The 12,989-nt window shown below is 43.5% G+C and overlaps 1 protein-coding gene across 1 annotated transcript in view; it reads right to left on the reverse strand.

Moving 5' to 3' along the window:
• The window catches only part of LOC139572611 (plectin-like), a 143,180-nt gene that overhangs the window by 39,537 nt on the left and 90,654 nt on the right, over positions 1-12,989 (reverse strand). Inside the window, exon 35 of the mRNA XM_071395304.1 lies at positions 11,001-11,173. Within this exon, the coding sequence (XP_071251405.1) occupies positions 11,001-11,173 (173 nt within the window). The remainder of the gene's footprint in view (positions 1-11,000; positions 11,174-12,989) is intronic.

Below are 12,989 nucleotides of genomic sequence, written 5' to 3' on the forward strand. Positions count from 1 at the left end.
GAGGGAGTGGAGGAAGTAGGGGTGGCTGGGCTGGGGGAGGAGGGGGGGGGGCGTGACGGTTGAGGGCAGTGATGGGTGAGGGCAGTGATGCGTAGTCGGGGAATCACAGATAAAAGATGTCTATGACGACACAGGACACCGTTCCGCTTTCTGATCTGCTTGTGATGACCTGACATAACTGCAGAGACACTTGGCTCAAGAAGTATTGTAAACAGTATTGTGAATGATAATAGGAGCATGATTGCTGCTGTGGCTGATCACTAACAAATCACATCATCCCAACAATTTGGACTGTAAAGCTAACATTTTCAAGTAATAAACATATTTTCATGGCTTACAATGCATCCTTTTCCAAGAGTTCATTGACTAATTCCAACATAACTGCCATGAGTTTTATCCATGACTAGGGACGGTTTCAGACTGTCTGTTACTTCTCCACAGTATGGTCATTGTAATGACAGAGGGTTCAAAGAAGAGTGTCATTATCCTGGCCTATAGGGGCTGAGGTGGGCCCATCAGGGGCTACCAGGGAGGGGCTCTGCTATACTCTGCTGTTACTGCTTCCTCTGAGGTCAGAGTGGATTAGTGCCTGTGGATCGACAACAGGTCATTCCAGGTCACGGCTGGTCGCAACTGGTCTCGGCTGGTCAGGTCAGATAAATTGGGGAAGTTCGCTCCAAAAAACCTGCCAAGAGGGTTGTCTGTTTTCTGGTTCGCTGGACCAGATGACGCCAAATTTTACAGTGCCGTCTTGCTGGCTGTATCCGCTCTTTGTTTTTTGGTTACAATGAATATTCAGTATTGACAGGTTAGGAGCTCGAAACAATTAGCTGAATGACTAGATTCGGCTGTTCTCTTTCCTGGAGATAAAACAGCTTGCTTTGCTTGTAGTAGAATACAACCTCATTGTGTCTCTGTCAGCAATTTCATGTCATACTGTAATTCTATTCTATTCATAATTATATTCAGTTCATTCTGTTTCACAGCCATGATCCATATTAAATACCAGGATGTATCTGTCTTCTATTATATAATAAGGCTGTAGCTGAAATGAACATTTTGATTAGACCTCTCCATGTGCATTTGAGTAATTACAGTCGTATTATGCACATGTCTGCAACGCAGATGATGTAGGCCATTGCATGGAACCCAGGGGGAATCAGAGAGGAGAGTGGCTCACAGACAAAGCCCCAGCTCAAGATCAATGATTACCCTGTTAGCCTTAATCACAGCCTCATATTCCCCAGAGGAGAACCAGAGAGTATCTGCGGCCAGGCGGCTGTGTCCATGTTCAGTAGGTTAACAAACCAAGGCAAAGGGTGTGCCATGTCTGACTGGCTATTGCACCTGATGCGCTCCCATGTGGCGCAGCGGTCTAAGGCACTGCATCTCAGTGCAAAAGGTGTTACTACAGACCCTGGTTCGATTCCAAAGCTGTATCACAACCGGCTGTGATTGGGAGTGATAGGGCGGTGCACAATTGGCCCAGCGTCATCCGAGTAAGGATTTGGCTGGGGTAGGCCGCCATTGTTTTCTTAACTGACGTGCCGAGTTAAATAAAAAATGTGTAGCCTGGAATTCAAACTGATATGTCCCGTTTCCCCACTGTTTCACTTCAAAATGGAAGACAATGGAAACAGAGCATATCAGCTTGGATTCCAGGCTACATGAGTGTGCTATTGTAAACTATTCCTATGAGACATACCGTATGTAGCGTGATGATGCTGTGTGTTATCCTACTGACACATTTACTACATTAACAGTGAAACGCCATCTGAAAACAAACACTGAGGTTGCTAATTACCGCATCAATCTAATAAAATAGAATCTAACTCTACTTTCTTTACGGTCCTTCCCAACAACGCAGAGAGAAAAATTGAAAATAATAGCACAAGGAATAAATGCACAATGAGTAACGATAACCTTGCCATATACACAAAGTACTAGTACCGAGTCGATTTGCAGGGGTACGAGGTAATTGAGGTAGACATGTACATATAGGTATGGGTAAAGTGACTAAGCAACAGGATAGATAATAAACAGCAGCAGCAGCATATGTGAAGAGTCAAAATGTAGTGCAAAAAGGGATCAATGCAGATAGTCCAGGTAGCTATTTGTTTAACTATTATAATGACCAAACTATCAGTTATGTATTTGAACTCTACTGTATGAGGTAATTGGGTCATTCTGAGAGCTCATCTTTCAGGTCCATCAAAATGTAAAATAATCTGCAAGGCCATACTGCAATTTAACTAAGAATTCAAACAACCCAAGCAATCATTCTACAACAGGCTAACCAATGGTTCAATGATACTGTTTTGACATATTTTAATAAGACTATGTTGCTATATGATACGAATGTGCACAGTAGCTAGTTCTGCGCTGAAGCTGAAGCCAGACAACCATTTGACTTAACCCATATCTCAGATGACCCGGTCCATTCCACCACTTCACCTCCCCGAGAAATGACCCTTGATTTAGACTCTGCCCTTTGTGTGCTCTCAAGACTGATGTATGATCCATCCCTGCAGACCCATTTCCCGATGAATCAAATTGAGTCACAATAAAGGGCTACTCTGCAACATATGGAACATGCAATGAGACCTGAAAGGGCAGTGAAATGTCTGATGCTATTAACTCAATCATTACAAATTGAAATCTATGGATCACTGATAAAGACACTAGACAGTTTGAATGTGTGTGAGTTTCTGTTTCGGTGAGTGTCTGTGAGAAGCAGAGTCCCATCCCACACCTACACCAACATACACTCACACACAAAAGAGAGTCTGGCGTTTTGGCACAATTATTTCAGCGTGTATCCAAACCCAAAAAATGCATCCAATGATGGGCAAACCAGACCAGAGAATAATAATAATAATAATCATGAATTACAATCTTAGAGCCCCACAAAGATAGGCCAGTCGCAATTCATGGAGGGCCTCTATGTGGTAATCAAGATAGTGGTCTTCTAATTAAAGCTGACAGCTGTGCATTCACCAGTGAGATTTCTTATGACAGATATTAAAAAAAAGGTAATCCGTTCATGACTAAAACAGAACAAAGAATGCCACAAACGATTGCATCAAACTGTTTTGTTGATTTAAACACCTCACATTGCATCTAGGAAATAATATTACATCTCGAATAAATTAAACCCAAGATGCAAATTGGCTATGGTAAGACATTATGTGATGGTTGCATCCAATGGTGAAATTGTTTGATATTTTGGTGAATTGCATTTAAAACAGCACATGTTGGTTCTAACACCACAATGCTATTTTTATCATTCTGATCCTGACAAAATGTAGCAATGGTGCATACAACTTTCCCAATTTCACATATCAAACTCACTACTTTCTTCCTGAATCAAATCTGTAAATTAGAATATTCTATTTTGCACATTATTACTGCACATTACCATTATCGTGAAGACATTATACTTACAACTGTATGAAACAATCAAAAATACATATTTCCTACGTGGGGTGTAAAAATAAAAACATACTTCTAGGATCATATTCACTGTTCAGACTCGGAACTGTCCCTTTGAGCCAATGTGGACCAGTGAACCAATGGCCATAGCCACTTTGCATCATCACATGCGCTTCCAAGCTGCAATCACAGAAGAGTAAACTCCTACTGAACTTTTCCTATAAGCCAATCCAGGCCTGGTGCCAGTTTTGGCGGTTTGAGATTTAGGTGACGCACACTTACCCTGGAGCAGAGACGAGCACAACGGCTAGAGCAAAGGAATTCAGCTAGTCCTCAGTCACCGTTCAAAAAGGAGAGAAAGAAATCCTGCCTTGTTAGAGCATCCTTTAAATGCCCTCCCTCCCCTCCCAAGAAGTCTCCTCACACACATGCATATTCTCTCACACACATACACTCACAACTCACTCAGACATCCGCATATCAAAACACACTTTCTAAACAAAAACACACAAGGCCTGATAACCCATGCTTTCCGTTGCCCACAGCCACAGGCAAACAATGTCCTCCTCTCCCCTCTCACAGCACCACCCTTCTTCCCTCCCACCGGCTCCGCTCCTCTCCTTTTCTCCTTTGTTGTTGGAGCTCCGATAGAGGAATTCCTTCCTTGTTCACACCACCAATAGGATGATGGTGCACCCGGATCAAGACAATGTAGTCCCAACGGCTCAACTAGATTCCCTCAGTTCCCAGCCAGGAATAGTTCTCACGTTGAGGTCACACTCTGGTAGCTCGATATGACCGTAGACCAGTGGCACAATCTACACCGCTTGTGCTCCTGTACCAGACAGTTAGACAGCGAAGTGCTTCCCTTTACCTTGCTCCATTTCGCTTTCCCTCCCTCAATTCCCCTCCTTTGATAGCCCCTCCCCTAGAAGGTTTTATTTTGGCTCTGAAACTCCATGCTGCTTCTGGTGGAAAAAGAGAGAGTGAGAAAAAAGCTTTCTGAAGAGCCCCGGGCCGCCCTCCTCGAAACATTCACATGCCTCCAGCTGCCTCCAGCCCCTTCTCTCTGTCTCTAGCTCACAGAGCGCCGGCAGGGTCGAGCAACGCAAGGCCACAAAAGGAGGGACCATCGCCCACCCACACCCAACCCCCATCTCCATTCAGAGTGAGTGCAGCAGCCTCCACAGCAGAAACAAAGACAACTAATTACTGTAAAAGATCTCTGATTACTTTTTTTCAAATCACTTCTAGACCCTTACAACTCCAATGAAAAATCCAAAAACGTAAATGAAGACGAAACTGAGAAAATTGGATGTGGGCAAAATAGACCTCTCTGACTCCTGGGAAAGCTATAATAGAACCCTGTGGATGTCATTTATCAAACTACATTTGCATCTAACTACATCTCAAATATACAATAGCATCTACATGTGATGTGTCTTTTTACATTAACACTATGTAACCTAATTGCTTTATTTCCTATCCTATCTACTACATGGAGACTAAGACTAGGGAAACCAACACCCCAGTTGAATGAAACCAGCTAATCACACACTCATGTGAACACCTGGAGATGATGTGTGTAGTGATCTCCCCCGGGATCAGCGCTGGGATTATTACTAGCTGTGAGTAAGTGGACAGGTGCAGGGCAGCAGGTGCACTGGAAGCCCTGGAGGACAGGTGCATTTTAGGTCACCCCCTTCAAAGAGGTGTTTATTCCCTGAAGCCCTGAACAACCTAATTTAACATCTCTGTCTGTCTGTCTGTCTGTCTGTCTGTCTGTCTGTCTGTCTGTCTGTCTGTCTGTCTGTCTGTCTGTCTGTCTGTCTGTCTGTCTGTCTGTCTGTCTGTCTGTCTGTCTGTCTGTCTGTCTGTCTGTCTGTCTGTCTGTCTGTCTGTCTGTCTGTCTGTCTGTCTGTCTGTCTGTCTCTCTCTCTCTCCTTCACTTTCTCTCTCCCTCCTCCAATATTCTCGCTCTCTCTCACTCTCTCACACACTCTCGGTCTCCCTCTTCCATAATCTACACAGTCTTTCAATGGAGTCCATGTCTAGAATGATTAGTCAGAGGAGAAAATGCATGGCAGATGGAATAGGGAGCGAAATATTGACTATTTCTGTGCAAAGACAGAAGGGGACATGAAATCACATGTCCCTCCCGTTTCACTGTGCCAAGATTAGCTGATTACCGATACACCGTCTTTCTGTCGTGTAAACGTAACATGTTTTACACTGATGCCAAGATATTGTCATACCGATATTGCATGTCTTCATGCAAGATTTAACCTTGCTTAGGCTTATTTTCCCAGGAGTGAATTTTTGTTTATGACAGTGTTACTTGCCACGTTGAAAACAGTGAGGGACAAGGAGTAAATGGGAAAGAGGTGATAACATGAATCACAAAGGGGACTGAAAATGCCCTGGCTGCGAAGGAAAAGTGAATTCAATAGCGTCACTCCCATGGGGTCAAGTTATTTAACCCTGTGACTACTCCATCCCTGTCTGTCCTAAATTATACTAGTCTCACATATTAGGACCTCCCATACTTTAGCTTCTCTGTGCCAAAGATCTGAACCTGCAGGCAATGACAGAAATGCACGGACATCTGCAACTGACAGAGAGATTGATACTGTAGGCAGACAATATCAAGCTTTCAAAGTAGTAGCAATACTCCAGAATAAGGGTTTGGTTGGTCCCATAAGAGAGCAGCAGTGTCTTCAGCTGTTTAACAAAGAGCAAGTGAGCCGGCCCTCCTTCTTCTCCCTGAGTGGGTCTGGCATGGGTGATACCCCGGTATGCCAGTGCCACTGTTCTAAACCCACAACACCTGATCCTGGTTTTCAGCTAGCTCCAAATCCTCTTAGAAATAATTGAATCGTTTCACCAAACCCGCTGTCCCTTTCCATTTCACACCATGGCCCCAACCACACGTACCCCCTGTTCCAAAAGACTGGCTGGTGTAGTTGAAGAACCACTGGCACACTGGTTATCAATGGGGCTATGAAGCAACACACTATTAACAGGCTGGGCAGCCAGGCAGTTGATAATTTCTCAGTTTCTCTACCATTAACCTCCCATCTAAGACTGAGAATTAAGACTGGGAAGTGTAGGTTCTGATATGGGGAGATGGGATATTCGGGTCTAAAAGTACACAATTCCAAATTGGTTGCAAATGGGGCCAAATTTGATCACAGACCCCATGCGCCAGAAGACCTGACAGCACTAAAGTATATGAATCCTGCTGGCTGCATAGCATGTCCCCCCTTCTCCTCCACAATCTTCCTTCTCTTCCCTCTCTTCTCTGCCTTCCAATTAAGTAAGACCTCAGTGGCTCCTCTATGGCTCTACTAGCCTATGTGGTAATTAGCACTTCTGCAGCCATGCCCACCCCTCACATGGGGAGCCCTCTTCACGAGGAAATGAAAAAGGGGTCCCTTTTATGGGTCAAAACTAAAGCACCATTCAACACCCTTACACACACACATACTCACATGCACGCACACACACGCACACACACACACACAGTTATTTATCACTAAAGGGATTGCTTCCCAGAAATCTGTGGGTTTAGGTGAAAAGGAGTTAGGGGCTTCCCTGGGGTGCCTGGATACTGGAAATCTTAGTCACAGGATGGAGGGTGGAGGGATTCAACAACCCAAACCCCATATGTGATTGGTCTGTTCACAGGAATTTCATGTTTTCTTATTTAACCTTTATTTAACCAGGCAAGTCAGTTAAGAACAAATTCTTATTTACAATGACAGCCTAGGAACAGTGGGTTAGCTGCCCTGTTCAGGGGCAGAACAGCATATTTTTACCTTGTCAGCTCAGGGATTTGATCTAGCAACCTTTCGGTTACTGGCCCAACACTCTAACCACTAGGCTACCTGCCGGAAGATTAGATCGTAAAGAGTCAGAACATAAAAGAAGCGGCTACATTGTCAATAACCTTAGTTAAGTTGATCACAACAAATGCTAAAGAATCACAAAAACACAACCAATCCCAGGACCATAAAGAAGTGGATAATCACAATTCAAAATATTATGAACACACGCACGCACACTCACATACAGTGGGGAGAACAAGTATTTGATACACTGCCGATTTTGCAGGTTTTCCTACTTACAAAGCATGTAGAGGTCTGTAATTTTTATCATAGGTACACTTCAACTATGAGAGACGGAATCTAAAACAAAAATCCAGAAAATCACATTGTATGATTTTTAAGTAATTAATTTGCATTTTATTGCATGACATAAGTATTTGATACATCAGAAAAGCAGAACTTAATATTTGGTACAGAAACCTTTGTTTGCAATTACAGAGATCATACGTTTCCTGTAGTTCTTGACTAGGTTTGCACACACTGCAGCAGGGATTTTGGCCCACTCCTCCCTACAGATCTTCTCCAGATCCTTCAGGTTTCGGGGCTGTCGCTGGGCAATACGGACTTTCAGCTCCCTCCAAAGATTTTCTATTGGGTTCAGGTCTGGAGACTGGCTAGGCCACTCCAGGACCTTGAGATGCTTCTTACGGAGCCACTCCTTAGTTGCCACGGCTGTGTGCTTCGTGTCGTTGTCATGCTGGAAGACCCAGCCACGACCCATCTTCAATGCTCTTACTGAGGGAAGGAGGTTGTTGGCCAAGATCTCGCGATACATGGCCCCATCCATCCTCCCCTCAATACGGTGCAGTCGTCCTGTCCCCTTTGCAGAAAAGCATCCCCAAAGAATGATGTTTCCACCTCCATGCTTCACGGTTGGGATGGTGTTCTTGGGGTTGTACTTCTTCTTCCTCCAAACACGGCGAGTGGAGTTAGACCAAAAAGCTCTATTTTTGTCTCATCAGACCACATGACCTTCTCCCATTCCTCCTCTGGATCATCCAGATGGTCATTGGCAAACTTCAGACAGGCCTGGACATGCACTGGCTTAAGCAGGGGGACCTTGCGTGCGCTGCAGGATTTTAATTTATGACGGCGTAGTGTTACTAATGGTTTTCTTTGAGACTGTGGTCCCTGCTCTCTTCAGGTCATTGACCAGGTCCTGCCGTGTAGTTCTGGGCTGATCCCTCACCTTCCTCATGATCATTGATGCCCCACGAGGTGAAATCTTGCATGGAGCCCCAGACCGAGGGTGATTGACCGTCATCTTGAACTTCTTCCATTTTCTAATAATTGCGCCAACAGTTGTTTCCTTCTCACCAAGCTGCTTGCCTATTGTCCTGTAGCCCATCCCAGCCTTGTGCAGGTCTACAATTTTATCCCTGATGTCCTTACACAGCTCTCTGGTCTTGGCCATTGTGGAGAGGTTGGAATCTGTTTGATTGAGTGTGTGGACAGGTGTCTTTTATACAGGTAACGAGTTCAAACAGGTGCAGTTAATACAGGTAATGAGTGGAGAACAGGAGGGCTTCTTAAAGAAAAACTAACAGGTCTGTGAGAGCCGGAATTCTTACTGGTTGGTAGGTGATCAAATACTTATGTCATGCAATAAAATGCAAATTAATTATTTAAAAATCATACAATGTGATTTTCTGGATTTTTGTTTTAGATTCCGTCTCTCACAGTTGAAGTGTACCTATGATAAAAATTACCGACCTCTACATGCTTTGTAAGTAGGAAAACCTGCAAAATCGGCAGTGTATCAAATACTTGTTCTCCCCACTGTACATACACACATGCACACACACAATTCCTTCCCTCCCTATCTTTACCACTTGGTGATTCACAGCAATCAACACAAACAAATCTTTCCAAGTCATTATCTGCCTTCATCGGAGAGGGACTACTGTTTGCCCACTGCCATCAAGACAGAGGAGAGGAGAATAGACTGCGCTCTCTCATCGCTCTGCCTGGTCTGTTTGCAGGTTATGTGTGCAGGGCTTATTTGAGATGCAGACTTTGCAGCGGACCCAGGGAAATTAGAGACCTTTAGAGACAGAGGCACACAAACACCCTTTATCCAGCAGTTCCTCATTAGTGGGGGGACACGACAAAGAAGAGAGGAACTTTTGGCCTTCATTTGTTTCTCTGAATGGAGAGATTGCTTTTCTGACTTTTGAGTGATGCAATACAGCACTTCTTACACAATGCAAACATTTCAAGTCATTTTCACAACGTAAACCTCTAGGCCTACTTTTTTTTAAATATCAAATTTCTGCTTCACAGCTGTTTATGAATCACCTTAACTTGGTTTATGGAAGCTGTTAGGTTGTATGGAGAAACAAGGTAAGTCACGGAACAGAATAAAATGTCCTGAAGCGGAGTGAAACAGTGAAGTACTATCTGATATTGTCGTTCAAAAGTAAAATGTTTGTTTTCCGTTGCGAAACATTTTGCTACAGTATGTTCTAAAGAACGTGTCCCACTGTCAGAGCATGACCTGTGTTAAGGAGCAGGTGTGTCTCTCTCCTGTGTATTGTTGGCATGTTGGGGGAAGTTGTGTTGTGTCTCATTCATGCAGTTAGCCTAGCTAACTAACGAGTCCCCACAGACCATACTGAAAGCAGCAGTGGAGCAGACTAGCAGCATTAACATGACAAAGGCTTATGGAGGGGTGCACTGTGATAAAGGCACAGTACTGATAAAAGACTACCTGCATTTAACCCATGATCACTGGGAGAGGCACAGGAGCCCCCAGACCCTCAGTTCACCACTGAACATAGCGGTCAACGTTATAGCTCATAAAAAGTTGAGTTGAGTCATACATGTGTCATACACACATTGTTGAGTCACACACTTAACAAAGCGTGATTATGGCATCATAACCCCCCCAAAAATTGCAATTCAATATTAGAGAAAAACAATTGGCTTTGGCTTGATGGATAAGTTCACCCGAAGGTCATGAGCCCTGATTATAAGATTCAATAATTAACCCTTGTGTTGTCTGAAGGGTAAAAAATGACCTGCCACTATATTTAACAGCAGAGGAAACCCCCTAAACTATATTTTTCAACTTGAAATTTGATGACTTTCCTAGAGTGACCCTGACATTAGAAAAAGTGAAACATCGCCTTTGTTCATATTTCCATGAAAGCTGTACACCACCAGGGTACAACGATTGTCTTAGGGTCCTTTTTGACCCAGCAGTTATAAAATAATTTACACACCACAAAGACACACACACAATGAGAAATTGAGATTATGTGTGCAACTGATTGAACTCAGCCAGCAGCTCATGAAGAGAAAGATCCCCATGGTTGGCACAGTTTGAAAGAACAAGCATGAGCTCCCCCCTGCACTCCCTGCAACAAGGGGGAGAGCGGCCTTCTCATCAAAGTTTGCCTTCACCCCCACCACCAATCTAGTTTCTTACCTCCCAAAGAGGAACAAAAATGTGGTCCTCCTGAGCACACTGCACAAAACGGCTTAGATCAGTGATTGTGAGGACAGGAAGCCAGCCATCATCCTGGACTACAACAAAGGAGACGTGGACAACCTGGACAAGGGGATTGGAACTTACAGCTGCAGGAGGATGACTGCCCGCTGGCCCCTGGTCATCATTCATGACATCATTGATGTGTCCTCATACAATGTCTTCGTGATATGGAACAAGATCAACCCTACCTGGATGCCTGATAAGCAGAACAAGAGGAGGGTGTTCCTGGAGCAGCTGGGAAAGGCACTTGTAACCCCACACTTTCAAAGAAGGGCGCGCCTCCCCTGTACAGCAGCCTCTGCAGCGCTTGTGAAAGCTGTTCAGGGGGCTGAATCTTGTCCTGATACACCTGAGGCTGCAGCTGGGACAGGCAAGAGGAGGAGATGCCAGTTCTGCCCCCCAAAGAAGGACTGTAAAACAAATACTATGTGCTGCACATGTGAGAAATACATCTGCAAAGTCCATGCACACATAGTTGCATACTGTCCTACATGTGCTAATTAGAGTTGATTGATTTATGTTCTTCACGTTTTTGTTTTGTATCTATTATCTTATTTTATTTTATTTATATTAATTTATTTATCATATACAATGATTAAACAAATGAAAAAAAGACTAGTATTTTGTAGTTGACAGTATATAAGAATATATCACTATGTTGCCAAAAAATGGTCCAGAGGAAGTAGACTTATCTCAATAAAATGCATTCAAAACTACTTTCTGCACATTTCTGCTACTTTTTTAGGCTATACAAGTGCTATCTCTTGCAAAAAAAAATTATGTTTACACCTATGCAGTACCTTTAGCAATAATAATAATAATAATAAACCTCTACTTTAGTAAGAAAGAAAACAATTATGACAGGTGTGTTGTAATAAAAACAAGTGGTGTCCACTGATTAAATGCAGTCTTTCTACACTGTGAAGAGGGAAAACCCAGATATTCACAAAGTTTGTGATGAATAACAGGTTGCTTCATCATGCAAAATAGATTTGGGGTTTAAAATTCAAATAAGCAGCTTTATTTTAGGGGTTTAGTGAAGGCAGGTCATTTTTTACCCTTAGGACAAGGGGAGTATACAGAACGTTAAGACTACACAAAGGTTAAGTTGATACGCCGTTTAGCGTTATAATCAATGAATCAATCAAACAAACAATTAGGACAATGGAGCTTTTAGTAACACTAAATCAACCAAAACCTATCAATCACAATAAGGTCCTCCTTCACTCTGAGGTAACGCAGTACTCACAACCACAAAAAAATAAACACAAAGATGACAAAAGGGCTAAATAATGCAGAGAGTAACAACATGACACTGAAAAACACAGTATGGCGATTGATTCAATCAGTGTTCGTGCTGTAAAGAGTCTTGGTGTGCTCTTCAGTCTGGTCATATCAATGTTTCATGCTAGTCCGCTTTAAATCTGTGGATTAGGCTAATTATCGTAGTTGAGGACCTTGTTCAATATCCTCAGTCTAAAAGAACCCTGTTAATGTTTGTGATATAAAATATCACCCTTCAAGGCACACTAATTATTGTGCAACGCTTAAATCTCATTATGCGCTACTAACAGATAAAAAAGACGAATGTCTGGGGTATACACAACAAATGCCTTTATGGCCAGACCACAGTATTCTGTCTGTAAGATCCTGTTTTTCTTTTCTTTTTTTCTCTCTGTCCTCATCCTCCCATCTGAGTCTAATGTCCTTTCAGGGTGTTCGCTCATGTGTGCAGTGGGCCTCCACTGCTGAGCGGCTCTCCAGCCTCCCTGTCCTAGCAGAGCACAAAAGAGCTTGCTGGCCTGCCCCTCTCCCCAAAGGAAACTCGCTGCAGGACACGGAGGAGCTAAGACCACCACCTCGATCTCCGCTTGAGTCCATCTGGCTCTAGATTCTTCTCTCTCACTGATTCCCTTGCTCTTTTTCCCTTCTGTCTGAAGTCATACGCCTGTATGTGTAATGTGTATCTCCCTTCTGACTCTTGCTCTGTTGTTTGTACAGTTTTTCTCTCGCTCTATGTTTAGGAGTATCATGCCAGCTCCCTGGGTGAGAAAGCATTTCTTTCTCTGGGGCTTAGGGCATATTATTCGATAGTGATGCTCAGCCCAGCGCCATGGGGACAGTAGATTACACAATAGGGGCCAGCCTCAAATCACTGTTTTTGTTTGAAATCTTCT

Source organism: Salvelinus alpinus, chromosome 4, assembly GCF_045679555.1.
Source record: "Salvelinus alpinus chromosome 4, SLU_Salpinus.1, whole genome shotgun sequence".
NCBI lineage: Eukaryota > Metazoa > Chordata > Actinopteri > Salmoniformes > Salmonidae > Salvelinus > Salvelinus alpinus.